At 36.7% G+C, this 22,888-nt stretch overlaps 1 protein-coding gene across 8 annotated transcripts in view; it reads left to right on the top strand.

Annotated features, from left to right (window-relative positions):
- ABCD3 (ATP binding cassette subfamily D member 3) overlaps positions 1-22,888 on the top strand; it is an 82,806-nt gene that overhangs the window by 47,000 nt on the left and 12,918 nt on the right. For 3 of the 8 annotated variants that reach the window (XM_019919945.3, XM_073810800.1, XM_073810805.1), the window contains 12 exons: positions 1,094-1,236; positions 4,149-4,218; positions 6,497-6,566; positions 6,651-6,748; positions 6,861-6,952; positions 8,527-8,618; positions 8,705-8,768; positions 8,897-8,960; positions 21,458-21,535; positions 21,641-21,706; positions 21,808-21,897; positions 22,376-22,495. In XM_019919945.3, the coding sequence (XP_019775504.2) occupies positions 1,094-1,236; positions 4,149-4,218; positions 6,497-6,566; positions 6,651-6,748; positions 6,861-6,952; positions 8,527-8,618; positions 8,705-8,768; positions 8,897-8,960; positions 21,458-21,535; positions 21,641-21,706; positions 21,808-21,897; positions 22,376-22,495 (1,047 nt within the window). Of the gene's footprint in view, positions 1-1,093; positions 1,237-4,148; positions 4,219-6,496; positions 6,567-6,650; positions 6,749-6,860; positions 6,953-8,526; positions 8,619-8,704; positions 8,769-8,896; positions 8,961-9,488; positions 9,585-18,894; positions 18,942-21,457; positions 21,536-21,608; positions 21,707-21,807; positions 21,961-22,375; positions 22,496-22,888 lie in introns of those variants that run through there. The other 5 variants (XR_012334490.1, XM_073810807.1, XR_012334492.1 and 2 more) reach the window with 5 other exon arrangements.

The raw sequence follows: 22,888 nt of genomic DNA, 5'->3' as shown, positions 1-22,888 counted from the left end.
TGATTTTGTATTTCTTAGGTAGAAACTATGTTTTAGTTATCTCTTTTGCCCATCCTTCTAGTAATTGTTGAAATGCATTGAATCAATCATATTGAATTTAAAAATAATACACACTATATTCCATACACACTGTCTGAATAAAAAGATGAGTAAGACACAGTTCCTACTGAAGAGGGATTATGATCTGGTGAAAGGGTAGATATTCAAACAATTGTAATAAGTGATAAGTCCAGTAATGGAAGTGTGGAAATGTATTTATTGTCCAGAAGAATTGGAGGTGATATTTGCGCTGCTTTGAGGATGATGAGTAGGCCTCCATTAGACATGTCAGGCTTGCCAGACATAAGAACAACTTCATTGAAAGGCGCGTTCAGGAAACAGTTATTTCAGTATGGCAGAACATAGGATATATATATATGGGAATGAGGGAAGTACCTTCGATGAGCTTGGAAAGGCAAGCTTGAAGCTTCTCTCTTAGAAGGGTCAATGCGTGATGAGGTACTTTACCACATTACAGAGTACGGCAGCTAGAAGCAAGACGCAGGAGAAGGGAAAGGCAGATTGAGCTCATTTGGGGGAATTGAGCTTGAGGTTCTACAGAGTAGTCCGCTTCAGATGTACAGTAAGTATTTGGAAATAACATCTTGGATTCTTAAGAGTGATGGAATTAGAGGTATAAATTTGGGAGGAGAAGGGAGTGAAAGAGAAAACCTCAGGGAGTATTAACATTCAAAGAAAAGGCGAAAAAGAGGTTTGCGAGTTATTGTGGAATTAAGAGAGTGTCGAGAAGAGTTCCATCAGAAGAGTTTTAGGTGCTGTAAAAAAGAGTGGGGACTACAATTAGGAGTTTTTAAGTGAGCAAATTTGGGAGAGCTGGGGAAAGAGTGGTGGGAGGAGGAGTAGATGAGTAGTAAAAACAAAGAAGACCCAGTGTGTAATTTCTCAGAAAAGAAACAATTAAGGGAAAAAATTAGTCAAAAGAGTAATTTCTCTCAAAGTAACTGGCGTTAATTATAATAAATTGTGTGTGTTGCATTCAGTGAATTTATTATATCCTTGACCTTTGTATATCTTTCTCTCCCAATACTAACAGGGCCCAGCAAGCATGATGGCCTACTTGCTTGTTTCTGGGCTATTCCTAACTCGAATTAGAAGACCCATTGGTAAGATGACAATAACTGAGCAAAAGCTTGAAGGAGAGTATAGATACGTTAATTCTCGGCTCATCACAAACAGGTGTGTACAAATGTATTAAATGTATTTGGCTGTACTAAAAATTCCTTTGTATGGCTATTGAAGTCCTGTAAGCTGACTCCAAAAAGTCTAGTAACACTGTTACTGAAATTATGTCTGTGTGTATTTACTTCTTTTGAAAATATACATTATGAAGGATATCGGTTTTATAAAGTAGTAATCCTCAACGTTTCTAACCCTGTTTCTTTTTTTTTTTTTTTTTTTTGCGATACGCGGGCCTCTCACTGTTGTGGCCTCTCCCGTTGCGGAGCACAGGCTCCCGACACGCAGGCTCAGCGGCCATGGCTCACAGGCCCAGCCGCTCTGCGGCATGTGGGATCTTCCCGGATCGGGGCACGAACCCATGTCCCCTGCATCAGCAGGCGGACTCTCAACCACTGCGCCACCAGGGAAGCCCTCTAACCCTGTTTCTTGTTAACTGTTTAGTATCCCTGATTTACCTCTTCATGTCTTCTATTGACTAACTTTCTGTTGATTTCACTTTAAGCAAAGTCAAAAAAACAATTTAAATTCAAATTTACTTCTTCAAAGAAAATTTTGTCTCAATTTATCCACAGATGTTTTTTGTTTGAGACTGTATTTGGACTACTCAGAGTTAATTCAGTCTCACTGCATGTGTCTCTACCTATTTTCCAGACAGTTTAAAAATCCAAAGAAGGAAGTATTGTGCGTTAGAGCCAGCCTGACTAGTTTCAAAAGCTACCTTCTCCACTTATCAGTTATATATGACTTTTGGCAAGTTATTTATAGCCTCACTTTTCTTGTTTATGCTAGGTAGATAATATAGGGTTGTCATGAGGATTAAATATGAAATATATATAAAGCTTCCAGCACTGTTTTTAATATGTAGCAAGTGCTCAATACATTTTCTCGCATATTGATGATCTGTCAACCTTAAGTCATCTTGAGGGTCCTAATATTTATTTACTACCCTGTTGGCATTACAGAATTATTTAGGAAATTATTCTTTTAACAGTTCCCTCTTCCTTTATTTCCTTGGATTGCTAAAGTAGTACCAGTTCTAAATAGGGTTTTTGTGCTGTAGGAAGACAGAAGAAGGTTGCGTAGAGAGGTGATCTGCCAAGTGAATGAAAGATGGTATCAGCTAGGATGCTTTCCATTGCAAGAAACAGAAAACCCTGACTCAGGTGGCTGCAACAATAAAGACATTTACTACTTCACATAAAAACTGTTAAAGGTAGAGCAGTTCCAGGCGCAGCATGATTGGGGTGTCTGGGTCTTCTCTTGGCTCTCTCCTCCTCTGTATGTTACCCTTTTCCTCTGGCTAGTTCTCTTTGTGATCACAAGATGACAAAAGCAGTTTTAGATCTCACCAGCCCTCCTCCCCTGCAAAAAGTCCAGAAACAAAAACAGACCATTTCTGCTGTCTCTTTAAGAGAGCAAGGAATCTTCGCCAGAAGCCCCACAACAGACTTTCTTTCACATCTCATTGGCCAGAATTATCACTAAAGCAGTTACAGCAAAGTGATTGGCTTAGACCATTGGGAACTCTTCCCCTGTGGATGGAGTTGAGGCCATTCCTCAACCATTTGGATGCATAGAAAAGGATAGAGAACTTTAAGAAAATTGGGGTTCTCTTAGGAAGAAGGACATGGAAGAGAATAAATGTTGGATAGGCAGTTGTCAGTATTCTGGGATGTTCTGTTCTTTCAGGTTTTAGGTTTAGGCTAAAACGTTCAGGAGAAGTAGAATTATCACCTCATCTTTCTCCACTGACTTAAATGTGCAGAGGAGGTAAAAGGAAGTAAGAAAACAAATTATAGGTATAGAATTGTGTTAAACTGGGATTCTGATACCCTGGGGCCCTGTATTATTGTGTAAGGGAAATTGTGAAAGGCAGGTCAAACACGAAGCAACTTTATGGAAAGTTAATTTTACTTGAATTGGTTGAGGTAGGGGCTACCTTGTTTTTATGATGGAAAAAAATACAGGTACATTTTGGACTAGAATATAAAACTCACGTAAGTTTTTAAGGGAAAAAAGAGACTTTAAAGAAATATTGTGTGTTTATTAAGAGCTGTTTTAACTGTGCCTTCTAGATGCCTATGTAAATCTTTACTTTCCTCTGCTGTAAGAGGTACTTTGCTGGGAGAGCTTACATTATACTGAATAGAGTGGAAAACTAGACTTTAGTGTCAGATACGAGTTATAATTTCAGCTATTTGACCTGCCAGCTCCATGACTTCTGCAAATTTAGTTAACTATATTTAACCTTTTTTCATCCATAAAATGACCTTTTTTTCCTAGTTAAGATCCTTGTGGCCCCTGTGTACCCATTCAAATCAGCTCAAAGAAAGAGGAGTTGCGAGGCTATGCTGGGGTTCCAAGAATAAGAACAACTGTTCAGCTAGGCCTCCTGGGAGCTGGCACTGTGAGGCGGGCAGGACTTAGTTTGCTTTTCTGTCTTTTAAAGGCTGCATGTCATGGCATCACTACCTTATTTTTTTTCTAACTGTTGTTTTCTCCTCTCCCTTCTGGTTAGATCTGTACTCAGTTTGTAGTAATGGCTGCCCTAGTCCTGCCTTCCTATATGTCATGGCAATTTCCTTCTTACTTCTTATTTCTTATTATATTTCTTATTTCTTTGTTCACATTTCTGAGAATTAACCCAGCACATCTTTTCCAGCCAGGCTATATGTGGCATATGCAACATATGTCGGTAGTGCAGTCTGTGATCCAGTCAGTCAGGTGCATATCCCTGTGCTCTGATCAGTTGAGCTAGGTACAGATAGTGGCTTGAGATGTACCCAATAAGCTCATAGTCTCAAAATGTCCAGTTATATACAAATATTCAGTCATTAAATACGGTATTTCAGTTATTTTTCAGGCTTAGGTAACATTAAAATTAATTGCTAAATTATTTTCTTTAATAGTGAAGAAATTGCCTTTTACAATGGAAATAAAAGAGAAAAGCAGACAATCCACTCAGTCTTCCGAAAACTGGTAAGATAACGTGTTGGAGGCTCATGTGTTTATGGAAAAAAGGTTGGGGGCCTTTGCCAAGATACATACATATACCTTTAATCTTTAAAATATTTATTTTTAGAATAACTAACTGTGAAGAATTTTTATACTGTGTTTCCCTAAAAACTATCAAATCATTGTATTAAGCTGCCCAACTATAAAATTGGGTAGGTTTTATTAAAATAATTGTCTGTACTTTTAAAGCGGTTACTTAGGAGTCTTATTTAGTGATAAATTTAGTGATTATTACAGAAAGAATTTGTTCCTGTAGCATTCATGGAAATACTGTGAGCACAGTTCAGCAAATATTTTCTGTAATGGGCAAGATAATACATGTATAGTTTAGGCTTTTCAGGCCATATGGTCTCTGCTGCAACTGTTCAGTTCTGCCACTCAAGAGTAACCATATTCTGTATGTAAATGAATGGATGTGGCTATGTTCTAATAAAACTTTATTTACAAAAATAAGTGACAGGCTGGATTTGAACTGTGGGCCATAGTTTGCTGACCCTTGATTTAGAATATAAACGTTGTTTCTTATGAAAACTATACCTTGGTTTTTATTTACTTGCCGCTTGGAAAATTTGAATTTAATTAATTTTATTGATTATTCATTCAAAAGATACGGAGCACCATCTAGGTGTCTGTGCTTGTCCAGGTGATTAGTGTGATAACAGTGGTGTGTGTGATGGGCCACATCCTCCCTTTAAGGAGCTTACATTTTAGTGGAAGTTTTTGAAATTAAGTACATATTTGAGGTGATTTTTAAAGGTTTAAGAAGTTATTTTAAATTATTTCAGAAATTGAATTTTTGCCTTTTTTATATTTAACATGACTGAACTTTGATAGTATTCACTGATAAAAATGCATTTAAGGTAATGTTCTAGGGGACTGCTGTTAACTAGTTCGCTCTTCACATGGCTTGCCCATGCTTATCCTTTAGATTTCAGCCCAAAAGTTAACACCTTTTTGAGGCCTTGTCTTCTCTGATGGCCTCCACCAGTTATTTTCCCATTTTAATGATCTGTTTCCTTAAAAGCGTACATTGTGATTTATAATTATTTTGTTTGTTTACTAGTTTGTCTCTTTCATTAGTATGTGAATTCCATGAGCTCAGGGACCTTGTCTGCTTTTATTCATTGTTGTATCTCCAGCATTGAGCTCAGTATGTAACATCTGTCATTCATTGAATACATGTTCTAGCCATTGTTCTTTTACAGAAGATATTAAGAGCAAGCTACCCTGTACTCAGGAAATCCACGTTTTAGTGGGGGAGACAATAAACAAGTAAACAACTGGATATTTTACAATATATGATTTCAGGTTGTAGTGAATTTTGTGACCAAAAATAAAATGGAATAAAGTGGTAGAGTATGATGGGGGCTGTTGCCTAGCTATTTTAGGTAGGGGATGGCAGGAAGGTCTTTCTTGAAGAGGTGGCATTTTATCAGAAACCCATATGAAGTAAGGGAGTTAGTCACAGAATATAAATATCGAGGAAGACAGTAATCCTGGCAGAGGGAACAGCAGGAGAAAAGCCTTAAGGCAGAAGCATGTTTGAGGAACCAATATTTCTGGAGCTCAGTGAGAAAGAGCAAAGTAGAAGCAGATGAGGTTTAAGATAGAGACCAGTGCCGGATCATGCAGGGCCTTGAGTAATATGATAGATGGAAAAGTCAAGAACATTAAAAATGCAGAATAAAATACATTTTTAGACTTGTAATTTTGAGATAATGCATGCTGAGATTAAAGCTACAGACTCGGGCTGTGCAGCATCACTAGCGCTTGGTTCAAATTGAGTGTAATATAATTCTTAGAGAAAGCACAGACCAGAGGTTTCCAACTAAGGCAAAGCATTGAGTGCTATTTCCAGACAGCTGGTGTTTCACCTAAATTAGCTCATCTTTCTGTTCTTTTTCTTTTGATTATTGATCAATTTTAACATGTATGTATCTGACAATATTATGAATACAGGATCATTGTACTGTTACATGCAAGGGACACCACATTGATATTCTTTAAGTAGTTTCCATTCTGTTTGCATAAAAATGGTTTCATGAAGTATTTGTTTGGCAACTGTTCTGTGATCAGCATTGTGCTCAATGAAATGTGATGTATATAATGTAATCAGAGATCACAGGCACTCAGTTAATACTTGTTCAATACAAAAACTATTTAGTTTCTTTTGTCCTCATGATAGATTCATTTTTTTAATATACAGAAAGTATATATATTTTTTGTTTTTGCTTTCTGCCAGGTGGAGCACCTACATAATTTCATTTTGTTTCGGTTTTCTATGGGCTTCATTGATAGCATAATTGCCAAATGTAAGTATGCTTTAAAAGAGATAGTGGAATGGAATTTGTGGGAAAAGTGAAGTATTGTTGATGTTTTTAACTGTTTTGTTTCAGATTTTGCCACTGTGGTTGGTTATGTAGTTGTCAGTCGTCCTTTCCTAGATTTGTCTCATCCTCGACATCTCAAAAGCTCACATTCAGAACTTCTGGAGGTAAAGTGGTAGAAGTAGTCATACTCAATTGAAATTTTAAATATAACAATAAAGAAAAGCTAGTTTTAATCTTAGAAATATAAGTGAAAACTAATATTTATTTCTTTGTCAGGATTACTACCAAAGTGGAAGAATGCTTTTGCGAATGTCTCAAGCTCTGGGTCGAATAGTTTTGGCTGGCCGTGAAATGACAAGATTGGCTGGGTAAGTAAAATTAGTAATAATGAGCAATTGCAGAGAATAATTTTTTTCAAATATGTTATCCTTAATAATTGTGCCCAGTTGAGGTTGAGATAAGGGGCAGTGAAGCCCCGTATTTCTTGCTCTTGCAAGCTGGTTTTGATAGAAAAGTAGGAAGATTTTTCTTTGATGGTGAACTTTCCATGTTTCCTTAAGATAGCTGTTTGGAGCCTTAAACTAGGTTAGTTGTTCTCAAGCTGTCTGTTCTGTGGACGCTGGTATTCAGTAAGCTGGGAAATGTCGAATTGGGGCAGTCTTTCCTTGATTCACAGAAAATTAAGTTAGTGAATAGAATTTTCTCGTTTGAACTTTTTTGTCCCCTACCAGACTTTTTTGTCCTTAGGTGTTTGATACCTGGCAACTCAGCAAAAGATAAACAAGGATGAAGTTGATTTTAATGAAAAAAGTGAAAAGTTACCTTATGGTAGCTGTAGGTCCAGTTGTAAATATGGTCAGGGTGTCTAGTAAAATTGTTCTTAGACCATCAAATGGAGTTAAATATTTCAAAATTTCAGGGTCTAATATAAAGGGCTTGGTATGGTGTCAAAAAAACGATAATGTAAAAAAAGAGCACCGTAAGTTTCAGGTCATCTGAAGAAATTAGATGTTTTTGGATCTTTCCCAGGCCTGTGATTAGTCTGCCTGTTTCCTCTGTTCCTTCTTCTCTACTCCTTTGGCAGTTAAGGTCTTCATGGCAAGATAGAAGAAGTTATAAACTACTATGAGGAGTCTCTCTCTTGAGAATGCTGACATTCTTCCTACTTGTTAATAACTTTCTCATGCCTTTACAGCTCCTAGCATACGGGATGCTTCTGTTCCTTTAGGAAGTTTCTGCTTGTTATTCACGGAACGATCCTGTTTGCTTCTCTGGTTAGAGTGCTTTCTCTTCGACCATCATATCATTCTTCTCCTCCTCAACTTCTTGTCATTAGTTTTGATTTCTGTCACCACAGTGATTTCTAATATTAAGAACACTTCATCTTTTTTCCCTCTTCAGAGGAAGAAAGAGAGGAATCCTCCAAATTCTTCCATGTTTGCAGGGAAGTAGTGTGCATTTGGCATACTTAAAATAAATGATGTCCTCAGAGAGAAAAGCCAACTTTATCCAAGGCTTTATAACTCGCTCCAGCAGGAACTCAGGGTCCATGCTTCCTGGACCTAAGGAATGCACTAGCATTGGTCCTTTTATAGTATTTACTAGAAAATTCCTTAAAATTCTAGTGGCAGAGAACCTTCTTGATTTGCCTATTAATGAAGTATCTGTTGAGGTGGGATCCTATGAGACCTCTTTTCTTAGCCGCATGTTCCTCCTCTCCTATTGAAGCATAATAATAAAACGTGTACTAATACTTTATGTTGATGAGATGTCTTTTAAGTTATCTCATTTAAACTAAATGATAAGTTTAGAAACTTCAGTTAGATTTGTATAAAGTAAAAAATATGAACTTAATGTTATATGTCAATTATATTCAAAATAAATAATAAAAATTAAAGATATAGCCTTTGGAGTTTTGATTATGACTTCTTTTTTTCTTCAGCTTTACTGCTCGGATTACAGAATTAATGCAAGTACTAAAGGATTTAAATCAGGGCAAATATGAACGCACCATGGTCTCACAACAGGAAAAAGGTAAATATGAATGCACTAGGTCACATAAGTTTTTGCTGACATGACATGATGCTTTAATACTGATTTTTCCATTTAATGTATTGAAGGAGCACAAGGCATTCCCTTGATACCTGGTGTTGGAGAAATCATCAATGCAGACAACATTATAAAGTACGTACAGAAAAGGGTTCTTTAGCACCATAAACATCTGTTAAAGTACACAGTAGCCTTTCTCTTTCAGCTACATCTGCTTAGTGTTTAATGTAAAATTATTCTCTTTTTATTAATTTCCTCTATAGATTTGATCATGTTCCTTTAGCAACGCCAAATGGAGATATCTTGATTCGAGACCTTAATTTTGAAGTAAGTTTTTACATGGTTATATAAAAGCTTAAATCATCTTCAGAATGTGAAATGGAGAACTGTTGTCTGAATATTTAACATAATTTTACGGCTTCACTTAGTTTCTGAACCCACAAAATTGCTTTAAAAAGTAAGTCTTTATAAAGGAGGACTGCCTTCGATTAAGGTAGTCATAAGGTACTGTAAATTTCCAGTTACAAGATAAATAAGTACCAGGGATGTAATGTACAACATGACCAATATAAAAACACTGCTGTATGTCATATAGAAAAGTTGTTAAGAGAGTAAACCCTAGGAGTTCTCATCACACACACAAATTTTTTTTCTATTTCTCTAATTTTTATCTGTATGAGATGATGGATGTTCACTAAACTTACTGTGATAATCATTTCATGGTGTATGGAAGTCAAATCATTATGCTGTACACCTTAAACTTAGTGTTGCATGTCAATGATATCTCAATAAAACTGGAAGAAAAAAATAAAAAGTAAGTCTTTGAAATAGAAATTTATTTTTCTTATTTGACAGGACTTTAAAGTTTCAAATACTACTATCAAAAATCTTTTGCAAATAAAGTCCATCTGAAGAAAGCCATAGAAGATATAGATAATTGGAATCTCCGATGTAAGATGAATATTTAAACATGCAAATATAACATTAGTCTCTTTAAATTAAAATAATTTACCATTTGGTAGTATTTTGATGGTATAGGAGGATCTGTACCTATAAAAACAAAACATAAACTTTCATATTACTGATGAAAACAGTGGAAGAGCAGCACCATAGTGCTGCAGATTGCCACTCACCCAAGACACATAACATCTCGAGCCAAGTGAATTGTGGTGCTGATCAATATAGTCTGTTAACCAAATGGGAATATGGCAAGCCAAATGAAAAAGCAAAAGCAAAAGATGAGAATTATTGTTATTGTATGATTTTATAAGACTCTTGCAGACCTAAGGGTTACTATTTAGGTTATGTGTCTATTGTGACTTTACGAATAGTTCATATCTGAAAATCTTGAAGATTAGTAACAGATGGCTATCATGTGGGCTGTCTCTCCAGTTCCAGATACCATTACTCTAGAATAACACTGTCCAATAGCACTTTCTGCCATGATGGAAATGTTCTATGTCTGCATTGTCCAGTATAGTAGCCACATGTGGATATTGTATTCTTGAAATATGGCTAGTACAGTTCAGGAACTGAATTTTAGATTTTACTTAATTTTAATGAATTTGACCTTAAATAGCCATGTGACTAGTGGCTATTGTATTGGACAGCACAACTCCAGAATTCTCTACATGCTTATGTTTATGGTCCTCTGTAATTTGTGTTGTATATGGAGATTCTTTTCAACTGCTGTTATTGAAGGAATGTTGTCTGATAGTTTATAAAATAAGGAGTATAATTACTGGATTTGTTTTCAAAGTGTTATAATTATAGGTAAGTCTTCAGTTTTTCTACTCTTAGTCATGTATATTTATTATGTACGTCTCCACTTTCTTTTTAAGGAACTGTAAAAATGAAAAGCGTTGGTTATGCAAAGTACTTTGGACTTATTCAACAATGAGTGTTATATATTGTCATGTTTATTTTAAAGCCAGGAAACAAAAAGGGAAGTACAGAAAATGTGAATATATTTGGTAAATATTTAATGGCACAAGTATTACAGAAGTGTTTTCTCATTTAGCTCCAGGTGCTGCAGTCAGAGCTGCAGCTCTAGGTGCTGCTTTGCTCCCTTGGCAAAGTAGGTGGCCACCTACAGGGCTTGATTTCAGGAATAAAACAGAGCTTAAAACTCCATCTTTGATAGATTTTCAGTAGCCCCTTTATTGTCACTACCCAAGAGTAAAAAGGGCCATGAGATTTCTCCATTGAAGAATCCTCTTAGCCCTTTCTCCTACTTTCCCTCACTTGTGTCTTTACACAGACATAGAATACGCCAACAATACAGATGCACACATGGCTTGAGCCTAGTGAGGAGAGATTTGGGATCTGTATGTACAGCCACGTGGAATAAATAGATCATGATTATGGTCTGTGATATGCTCACTTTGTCATAGTGTTACCACACTAATGCTGTTCCTTTCATCTTAGTCCAAAGCCGCCCTTCCCTTTAAAGCCTTTATGTTTGAATTTTAGTATACTTCTGGCCAGTCCTGATAACTTCACTTTTAGTCTCAGAAAGGACCTAACTTTTTTGCTCTTATTTTGGTTTCATTTTGGAAAGTCTTATTTTAGTTATCAGTTACACCCCTGCTTGTTTAAGTTTTTTTACTCTGTGACCATTCCATATCACTGTTGTCTATTCTGTGATTCTTGTATTGTTTTCTCCTCCACTTGGAGCTGTTTCTTTGACTTCTGTACTTTTGGTCCACTGTTAATAAATTCCTCTTCTGTCTCTTTCTGACTTAGGGTATTCTAAGTTAGACTTGGCTTTTTCTCATTTATTTTGTCTTTCTATCATTTTTTTAACATTGTTTTATTTTGTTTTTTAATTCAACAAACATCCATCACTTCTTTGTAACATCTGATTGTTTTCTATCCATCTGGCTTACTTGAAAATAAAGATTCCTTTCTCCTGCAAAGAGGCATGATAAAACTGAGACTTGGCCATCACAAATAAATGTGTCCTACTTTATGATCAGTTTGCCTTTTGTGTTACCTAATAATCAAATAATGTAAGCTTCTTTGAGATAGGAGATTTTATATCTTATTCCTTTATAAACTCCCTCAGCAATGGCATATTTATATAGACTGGAGAAACCCTAAGAAATAACTACTTGCAGGTTATAATGTGGGCATTAAAATAGTACTTTGTAACTTACTAAAATTTTTACCTTTTCAGTAAGCGAGCATATTTTAATGTTTAAAGAAGCCTAAGTAAATCTTCGTAAACAGCATACTTTTATGTAATCTCTCTTTTATTTAAATCATATTTATGTGTAGAATATTTTGATGTTTTATTATAGTAAATTCATAGGAAGTAGGATTTATCAGGAAGTGATATTTCTGGGGGAATATTTTTATTGGTAAAGATATGGTGGTTCAGAGCATTCATTGCCCCAGTAAAGCAATCCAGGATCCTCAATAATAGAGTGTTATTGGGACTTCCCTGGTGGTTCAGTGGTTAAGAATCCGCCTGCCAGTGCAGGGGACGCTGGTTCCAGCCCTGGTCCGGGAAGATCCCACATGCCGTGGAGCAGCTAAGCCCGTGCTCCACAGCTACTGAAGCCTGTCCCTAGAGCCCATGCTCTGCAGCAAGAGAAGCCACCACAATGAGAAGCACACCGCAACAAAGAGTAGCCCCCGCTCACCACAACCAAAGAAAGCCTGTGCGCAGCAATGAAGACCCAACGTAGCCAAAAATAAATAAATAAAATAAATTTATATTTAAAAAATTTAAAAATAGAGTGTTATTAAGAACTTAATAACTGGTTTTCAGTGAAAGGAACCCTTGGCTTTTAGTCTTAATTCAACCCAGAAAAAAAAATACATGTTTTTACAAATCTTTAATTTGGAAAAATTATCACTGGCTTACCATGGCTGATGTCGTAATTGGAAGTTTTGTCCAACATTATCAAAAGCCACGGAGTAAAGAAAAGTTAATGCTGAGTCTAAGACATTTGTGCATAGAAGAGCACCTAAGGATTTCAGTAACTCTAGTTACTATTTATACACATCATTACAAACTTGGTTTTGAGGTTTCCTGGCATGTTGCACCAAGTAATGTGGAGGGGTATTGGATATCAGTGAAAGCCACAGTCAGCAGTTAGGTGCAGAGAACAGTACATATGGCTGACATTACCTAAATAAATCAGAGTGCTAGGGAACCATTTAATTAATCATTCTCTGAACTTTAAGGTGCTCCTAGGGGAAACACTTTTATAGTAGAGTACAATTATTATATATAATGTATTACTAGGAATATTCACTATATTCAAGTTTATAGGAAAAAGAAATATGTATTTAGAAGAAGTCCATCAAAATAACTCTTTAAAATAATTTCTCAGATAAAAAGACAAATATCTGGAAAAGTCATTCAGAATAGCTCATTCTCTAATGTGCAACATAAAATTTACCATTTTAACTATTTTGAAGTATACAGTTCAGTGGCATTAAGTACATTTAGTGTGTTGTGCAACCATCACCTCTATCTTCAGAACTTTTTCATCACAGCAAAGAGAAACTCTGTACCCATTAAACAGTAACTCGTTTCTCCCCACCCCTTAGTCCCTGGTAACCTCTGTTCTACTTTCTGTCTCACTGAATTTGCCTATTCTGGGTACCTCATGTGAATGGAATCATAACATTTGTCCTTTTGTGTCTGGCATATCTCACTTAGCATCGTGTCTTCAGATTCATTCATGTTGTGGCATGTACCGGAATTTCATTCCTTTTAAGGCTGAATAATAATATTCCATTGTATGTATATGCCACATTTTGTTTATTCATTTATCCACTTGGGTTGCTTCCACTTTCGACTATTTTGAATAACGCAGAAGGTTCTGCATTCCATCAGAAAAAGTTCTTTCAGTGGCTTACAGCACCCTATAGTGTTTATCTGCCGTTACCCTACCACCACCTCTGACCTCTCTGAGCTCATTTCCTACTACTCTTCCCTCCTGCTCATTCTTCTTCAGCAGAATCCTTTCTGGTTTTTGAATAGGACAGGTACATTCCTGCTTCAGCCTTTGTAGCTACTTTTTGTGGGTAGGGTTGGGACTGCAACAGTCCCTCCAGATAAACTTCTGGTTTACTCTTTCTTTCACAGCTTTGCCCAGTTGTCATTTTCAGTGAGGCCTGGCCTGACCACCTTAAAAATGCAACCCCCCCCCCCCCCGCCACAGTTTCGTTTACCTTTATCTATTTTTTCCCTGTAGCACTTATTTTCTAACATACTGTTTAATTTACTTATTTATTATGCATGTTCCTTATTGTATATCTCTCCCACTAGAATGTGTACTGGTAAGGGTAAGGATTTTGTTGTGTTTTTTTGTTGTTCTTTGGGTTTCTTTGGTCTCTTTTACTCACTAATGTAGCTGCATTGCCTCGAACAGAGCCAGACACTGAGTATTCAATACATATTCATTGAATTAAAAAATAAGAACCTAAGGCTCAACAGTTTAAAAAAGGCAGGTTCCACAGCCAGGGTAACTCATATCTCTCTGTTGTCTTTTCCTGCTGTGATACATTGCTGTGTGAGCTACAATTATGACTCAGGTTTTTTGATTCATCACCAGGTTGATTAACTCAGATAAGACCATAAGCTTAGAAATCAACCACTCTTGACATTTTTCATTTAACTTTACGTTGTTGCAGAGCAATTTGGTGGCACTTATAAATATTTATAATACACATGTACTTTATACAATACATAATTTCTAAGAATCTGATCTGTAGAAGTATTTCTCACTAGTGCATCAGTTTGCACTCTCAGAGCTTCATTGCAGTATTATTAAAAGAGCAAGCAAAATGCAGACAACCTAAATATTTAACAAAAGGAGAGTATTTAAATACGTTATGATACATCCTTACTATGGAATACACTGCAGGCATTAAGAGAGGAATGGGGAGAATCTGAATATACTGACCTGAAAGAATATCTGTGATATATTGTTTGTTTGTTATTTATTTATTTTAAATTTTATTTTATTTTTATACAGCAGGTTCTTATTAGTTATCTCTTTTATACATATTAGTGTATATGTCAATCCCAATCTCCCATTTCATACCACCACCACCCTGCCCCCCACCCGACCCCCACCTCCGTTTCCCTCACCTTGGTGTCCATACGTTTGTTCTCTTCATCTGTGTCTCTATTTCTGCCATGCGAACCAGTTCATCTGCACCATTTTTCTAGATTCCACATATATGCATTAATATACAATACTTGTTTTTCTCTTTCTGACTTACTTCACTCTGTATGACAGTCTCCAGGTCCATCCACGTCTTGACAAATGACCCAATTTCGTTCCTTTTTCTGGCTGAGTAATATTCCATTGTATATATGTACCACATCTTCTTTATCCATTCGCCTGTTCATGGGCATTTAGGTTGCTTCCATGACCTTACTATTGTAAATAGTACTGCAGTGAGCATTGGGGTGCATGTGTCTTTTTGAATTATGGTTTTCTCTGGCTATCTGCCCAGTAGTGGGATTGCTGGGTCATATGGTAATTCTACTTTTAATTTGTTAAGGATCATCCATGCTGTTCTCCATAATGGCTGTATCAATTTACATTCCCAACAATAGTGAAAGAGGGTTCCCTTTCCTCCACACCCTCTGCAGCATTTGTTGTTTGTGGATTTTCTGATGATGCCCATTCTAAATGGTGTGAGGTGATAACTCATTGTAGTTTTGATTTGCATTTCTCTAATAATTAGTGATGTTGAGCAGCTTTTTATGTGCCTCTTGGGCATCTGTATGTCTTCTTTGGAGAAATGTTTATTTAGGTCTTCTGCCCATTTTTTGATTGGGTTGTTTGTTCTTTTTAATACTGAGCTGCATGAGCTGTTTATATAGTTTGGAGATTAATCCTTTGTCCATTGATTCGTTTGCAAATATTTTCTCCCATTCTGAGGGTTGTCTTTTTGTCTTGTTTATAGTTTGCTTTGCTGTGCAAAAGCTTTGAAGTTTCATTAGGTCCCATTTCTTGATTTTTGTTTTTATTTCCATTACTCTAGGAGGTGGATAAAAAAAGATCTTGCTGTGATTTATTTCAAGAGTCTTCTTCCTGTGTTTTCCTCTAACAGTTTTATAGTGTCTGGTCTTAAATTTAGGTCTTTAATCCATTTTGAGTTTATTTTTTGTGTATGGTGTTAGGGAGTGTTCTAATTGCATTCTTTTACATGTAGCTGTCCAGTTTTTCCAGCACCACTTATTGAAGAGGCTGTCTTTTCTCTATTATATATCCTTGCCTCCTTTGTCATAGATTAGTTGACCATAGGTGCATGGGTTTATCTCTGGGCTTTCTATCCTGTTCCACTGATCTATATTCTGTTTCTGTGCTAATACTATATTGTCTTTATTTTATTTTATTTTTAATTTTTAGCTGTGTTGGGTCTCCGTTGCTGTGCACGGGCTTTCTCTAGTTGCGGTGATCCAGGGGTACTCTTCATTACTGTGTGCGGGCTTCTCATTGTCGTGGCTTCTCTTGTTGCAGACACGGGCTCTAGGCACGCAGGTTTCAGTAGTTGTGGCACGTGGGCTCAGGAGTTGTGGCTTGCGGGCTCTAGAGCTCAGGCTCAGTAGTTGTGGTGCATGGGCTTCGTTGCTCCGTGGTGTGTGAGATCTTCCTGGGCCAGACTCGAACCCGTGTCCCTTACATTGGCAGGCAGATTCTTAACCACTGTGCCACCAGGGAAGCCCCTACCATATTGTCTTGATTACTGTAGCTTTGTGATATAGTCTGAAGTCAGGGAGTGTGATTCCTCCAGCTCCGTTTTTTTCCCTCAAGCTAGCTTTGGCTATTCAGGGTCTTTTGTGTCTCCATACAAATTTTAAGATTTTTTTGTTCTATTTCTGTAAAAAATGCCATTGATAATTTGGTAGGGATTGCATTGAATCTGTAGATTGCTTTGGGTAGTATAGTCATTTTCACAGTACTGATTCTTCCAATCCAGGAACATGGTATATCTCTCCATCTGTTTGTGTCATCTTTGATTTCTTTCATCAGTGTCTTATAGTTTTCTGAGTACAGGTCTTTTACCTCCTTAGGTAGGTTTATTCCTAGGTATTTTATTCTTTTCATTGCAATGGTAAATGAGATTGTTTCCACAATTTCTCTTTCTGATCTTTCATTGTTAGTGTATAGGAATGCAAGAGATTTCTGTGCATTAATTTTGTATCCTGCAACTTTACCAAATTCATTGATTAGCTGTAGTAGTTGTCTGGTGGCATCTTTAGGATTCTCCATGTATAGTATCATGTCATCTGTAAACAGTGACAGTTTTACGTCTTCTTTTCCAATTTGATTCCTTTTATTTCTTTTTCTTTTCTGATTGCTGTGGCTAGGACTTCCAGAACTATGTTGAATAAAAGTTGTGAGAGTGGACATCCTTGTTTTGTTCCTGATCTTAGAGGAAATGCTTTCATTTTTCACCATTGAGAATGATGTTTGCTGTGGGTTCGTCATAGATGGCCTTTATTATGTTGAGGTAGTTTCCCTCTTTGCCCAATTTATGGAGAGTTTTTATCATAAATGGGTGTTGAATTTTGTCAAAAGCTTTTACTGCATCTATTGAGATGATCATATGGTTTTTTTCTTCAATTTGTTAATATGGTGTATCGCATTGATTTGCATATATTGAAGAATCCTCGCATCCCTGGGATAAATCTCACTTGATCATGGTGTATGATCCTTTTAATGTGTTGTTGGATTCTGTTTGTTAGTATTTTGTTGAGGATTTTTGCATCTATGTTCATCAGTCTGTAATTTTCTTTTTTTGTACTATCTTTGTCTGGTTTGGGTATCAGGGTGATGGTGACCTTGTAGAATGAGTTTGGGAGTGTTCTCCCTCTGCTATATTTTGGAAGAGTTTGAGAAGGATAGGTGTTAGATCTCCTCTAAATGTTTGATAGAATTCACCTGTGAAGCCATTTGGTCCTGGATTTTTGTTTGTTGGAAGATTTTTAATCACAGTTTCAATTTCATTACTTGTGATTTGTCTGTTTATATTTTCTCTTTCTTCCTGGTTCAGTCTCGGAAGGTTATGCTTTTCTAAGAATTTGTCCATTTCTTCCAGGTTGTCCATTTTATTGGCATGGAGTTGCTTATAGTAGTCTCTTACGATGTTTTGTATTTCTGTGGTGTCCATTGTAACTTCTTTTTCATTTCTAGTTTTATTGATTTGAGTCCTCTCCCTCTTTTTCTTGATGAGTCTGGCTAAAGGTTTATCAATCCTGTTTATCTTCTCAGAGAACTAGCTTTTAGTTTTATTGATCTTTGCTATTGTTTTCTTTGTTTCCATTGCATTTATTTCTGCCCTGATCTTTATGGTTTCTTTCCTTCTACTAACTTTGGGTTTTGTTTGTTCTTCTTTCTCTAGTTCCTTTAGGTGTAAGCTTAGATTGCTTATTTGAGATTTTTCTTGTTTCTTTAGGTAGGATTGTGTTGCTCTAAACTTCCCTCTTAGAACTGCTTTTGCTGCATCCCATAGCTTTTGGGTCATTGTGTTTTCCTTGTCATTTGTCTCTAGGTATGTTTTGATTTCTTCTATGATTTCTTCAGTGATCTCTTGGTTATTTATTAATGTATTGTTTAGCCTCCATGTGTTTGTGTTTTTTACGTTTTTCTCCCTGTAATTGATTTCTAATCTCATAGTATTGTGGTTGAAAAAGATGCTTGCTATGATTTCAGTGTTCTTAACTTACGGAGGTTTGATTTGTGACCCAAGGTCTGATCTACCCTGGAGAATGTTCCATATGCACTTGAAAGTGTAATCTGCTGTTTTTGGATGGAATGTCCTGTAAATATCAATTAAATCTGTCTGGTCTGTTGTGTCATTTAAAGTTTGTGCTTCCTTATTAGTTTTCTGTCTGGATTATCGGTCCATTGGTGTAAGTGAGGTGTTAAAGTCCCCCTCTATTGTTGTGTTACCGTTGATTTCCTCTTTTATAGCTGTTAGCACTTGCCTTATGTATTGAGGTGCTCCTGTGTTGCTGCATAAATATTTATAATTGTTATATAATCTTCTTGGATTGATCCCTTGATCATTATGTAGTGTCCTTCCTTGTCTCTTATAACATTCTTTATTTTAAAGTCTATTTTATCTGATATGAGTGTTGCTACTCCAGCTTTCTTTTGATTTCCATTTGCATGGAATATCTTTTTCCATCTCCTCACTTTCAGTCTGTATGTATCCCTAGGTCTGAAGTGGGTCTCTTGTAGACAGCATATTTATGGGTCTTGTTTTTGTATCCATTCAGCAATCCTGTGTCTTTTGGTTGGAGCATTTAATCCATTCACATTTAAGGTAATTATCAATATGTATGTTCCTATTAGACCATTTTCTGAATTGTTTTGGGTTTGGTTTTGTATGTCCTTTTTTTCTCTTATGCTTCCCACCTAGAGAAGTTCCTTTAGCATCTGTTGTAGAGCTGGTTTGGTGGTGCTGAATTCTCTTAGCTTTTGCTTGTCTGTAAAGCTTTTGATTTCTCCACTGAATCTGAATGAAGTCCTTGCCAGGGAAGTAATCTTAGTTGTACTTTAGATATATCATGCCACTCCCTTCTGGCTTGTAGAGTTTCTGCTGAGAAATCAGCTGTTAATCTTATGGGAGTTCTCTTGTATTTTTCATTTTTCCCTTGTTGCTTTTAATAATTTTTCTTTGTCTTTAATTTTTGCCAGCTTGTTTATTATATGTCTCGGCGTGTTTCTCCTTGGATTTATCCTGTGTGGGACTCTCTGCACTTCCTGGACTTGGGTGGCTATTTTCTTTCCCATGTTAAGGAAAGTTTTAGACTCTAATCTCTTCAGATATTTTCTCGGGTCCTTTCTCTCTCTCTTCTTCTTCTTGGGACCCCTGTAATGTGAATGTTCATGTGTTTAATGTTGTCCCAGAGGTCTCTCAGTCTGTCTTCATTTCTGTTCATTCTGTTTTCTTTATTCTGTTCCACAGCAGTGAATCCCACCATTCTTTCTTCCATATTCTGTTCCACTGCAGTGAATTCCACCATTTCTTCCAGGTCACTTATCTGTTCTTCTGCCTCAGTTACTCTGCTATTGATTCCTTCTAGTGTACTTTTCATTTCAGTTATTGTGTTGTTCATCTCTGTTTGTTTGTTCTTAAATCTTCTGGGTGTTTGTTCTTTAATTGTTCTAGGTTTTTAATTGTTCTAGAAGATACATTTCTTGTATCTTCTCAATCTTTGACTCCTCTGTTCTTTTTCTGAGGTCCTGGATCATCTTTGCTATCATTATTCTGAATTATTTTTCTGGAAGATTGCGTATCTCCACTTCATTTAGTTGTTTTTCTGGGGTTTTATCTTGTTCCCTCATCTGGTACATAGTACTCTGCCTTTTCATTTTGTCTATCTTTGTGTGAATATGGTTTTTGTTCCACAGGCTGCAGGACTGTAGTTCTTGTTTCTGCTGTCTGCCCTCTGGTGGATGAGGCTATCTGAGAGTCTTGTGTAAGCTTCCTGTTGGGAGGGACCAGTGGTAGGTAGAGCTGGGTGTTGCTCTGATGGGCAGAACTCAGTAAAACTTTAATCCACTTGTCTGCTGATGTGTGGGGCTGAGTTCCCTCCCTGTTGGTTGTTTGGCCTGAGGTGGAACCTACGCGGCTCTGGTGGGGCTAATGGTGACTCCGGGAGTGCTCATGCCAAGGATTACTTCCCAGAACTTCTCCTGCCAGTGTCCTTGTCCCCAGGGTAAGCCACAGCCACCCCCCACCCCCGCCTCTGCAGGAGACCCTCCCGCACTAGCAGGTAGGTCTGGTTCAGTCTCCTGTGGGGTCACTGCTCCTTCCCCCTGGGTCCTGATGTGCACACTACTTTGTGTGTGCCCTCCAAGAGTGGAGTCTCTGTTTCCCCCAGTCCTGTTGAAGTCCTGCAGTCAAATCCTGCTAGCCTTCAAAGGCTGATTCTCTGGGAATTCTTCCTCCCATTGCCAGACCCCTAGGTTGGGAAGCCTGACGTGGGGCTCAGAACCGTCACTCCAGAGGGTGGACTTCTGTGGTATAATTGTTCTCCAGTTTGTGTTCTCCCAGTGGTTATGGGATTTGATTTTATTGTGATTGTTCCCCTCCTACCATCACATTGCGGCTCCACCTTTGTCTTTGGATGTGGGATATCTTTTTTGGTGAGTTCCAGTGTTTTCCTGTTGATAAGATTGTTCAGCAGTTAGTTGTGATTCTGGTGCTCTTGCAGGAGGGAGGGCACGTCCTTCTATTCCACCATCTTGATCCCTTCCATGAAATTCATTTTGTTTACATCTGTATTTTGTACAAGTCTTTATTTATACCTTTCCTGAGCTGTTTTATTATGGTATATTTCTTGTAAGCAATACATAACTAGATTTTTTTAAGTACATTTTAAAAACCTCAAAAGCAAAGCAAAATAAAACATAATTCTTTGCTGACCTCCCCAACTAGGCAGGATGAGTCTATTCAGCACCCGATACATTGTTAAATAAGAACAAGTTGTAGAGCAGTATGTATAGTACAATTCTGTTTTTAAAGCAAGACTGTGTTTACATACATAATTACTGTTTTCAAGAATTCAAGCTTTAGATATTTGCATTCTGATTGAGATTAAGTTGATATCAATCAATAGTGATATTTAAGTGGGAAAAAAAGTGACTGAGTAAAAATTGAAAGTAAACAAAAATAAAAGGTCTCTTCATCCATACCCTCCACTGCTTCTACCTAATATCACATTTATAGACATAATAGAAAGCTTATCATTAGCGAAGAACTATTTGACTCTATAGAAATGTTCATTGAGTGTATATTCTATTTAATTAATTCATAGACTCATTTCCTTTCAGGTTCGATCTGGGGCAAACGTTCTAATTTGTGGTCCAAATGGCTGTGGAAAGAGTTCACTTTTCCGTGTTCTTGGTGAAGTAAGTAAAAATTGGCCTCAAGGTTTTGTAGTCTTATTTTGCCATATAATCTACCACATTGTGAAATTTACAGCTCTTCTTCCCCCTCCTCCTCTGCTTTTATAGTTATGGCCTCTTTTTGGAGGACGTCTAACTAAACCCGAGAGAGGAAAGTTATTTTACGTTCCCCAGGTAAGACCTTGTTTGAGTTATTTTATAATCTTTGATTTCAAGATCTTTTAACTTATTTTTTAAAAAATCACTTCTAATGATTTTTGCTCTGTTACTATCAGAGACCTTATATGACCCTTGGAACACTTCGAGACCAAGTGATATATCCAGATGGAAGAGAAGATCAGAGAAAGAAGGGGATTTCTGACCTCGTAAGGAAATGTTTATTTCCTAGACTTACTGAAAACACCACTTCAGAGTCTTTATCTTAATCAGTTAAGTATTTTAGATTTCAAGTAGTTTATCCTAACCTTTTGTAAAGGCTTCTACAGCCTGATCATTAATTATAACTTTCCAGGTTGAGGTAAGACGTTAACCATTTTGCTTAAATATGACTTGTTGAATGTTTAACCTTGTCTTTACACTATTGTTTGTTTTCTCATTGCCCTTGTCCTTTAATTATGTACAATAGTATTATTTTCTTTATGCCTCTAGATATATTTTGTCAAAATTAGTATAAATAGGAAGTAAAGAGTTTGTTTACCTTTGTGCCACATTCTTTTGTGAAATGTGCCTTTTTTAGTGATATTGACAATAGTATTATAGTCCTTCTAGTTTAAAAAATAAAGCAAGATAGAGAATATTGGTTTATATTAAGCATGATTTCATCTTTAATCATTTTGCTGAAAGGTACTGAAGGAATACTTAGACAATGTCCAGCTGGGTCATATCCTTGAACGTGAAGGAGGCTGGGACAGTGTTCAGGATTGGATGGATGTACTCAGTGGTGGAGAAAAGCAAAGAATGGCAGTAAGTGTGCTCTGAAAACACTGCACAGCAATGCAGCTGGTTGCATAAAGTCACTCTTAGAATCCAGCATTTTGGTAATCAAGGCATACAGTTTTGTTTTAATCTTTTTATTTAGCAATTATTATAGTGTGGTTTAGTTTATATGATAATAGAAGTATAGCTTGCATGTAAATTTGGAATTCTGAAAAATTCAAAAATATTCCTATGAAAGGAAAAGATGCAGATCCAATTATATACCGTTAATCCGTTTTTCCAAAAGTTTGGGGAACTTTGTAGCACATAGGTCCTGGTTGGGTTATGAGATCCCTTTCAGTATTTTTTCCCTATAGACACCTCTCTGTCTTAGCCTATTCTCTCTAAAGTAGCTGAAGGTATTAGAGATGTTAATTTTAT

This window comes from Tursiops truncatus, chromosome 1 (assembly GCF_011762595.2).
Source record: "Tursiops truncatus isolate mTurTru1 chromosome 1, mTurTru1.mat.Y, whole genome shotgun sequence".
Lineage (NCBI taxonomy): Eukaryota > Metazoa > Chordata > Mammalia > Artiodactyla > Delphinidae > Tursiops > Tursiops truncatus.
Note: the sequence above shows the minus strand (reverse complement) of the source record. Positions and strands in the feature narration are given on the sequence as shown.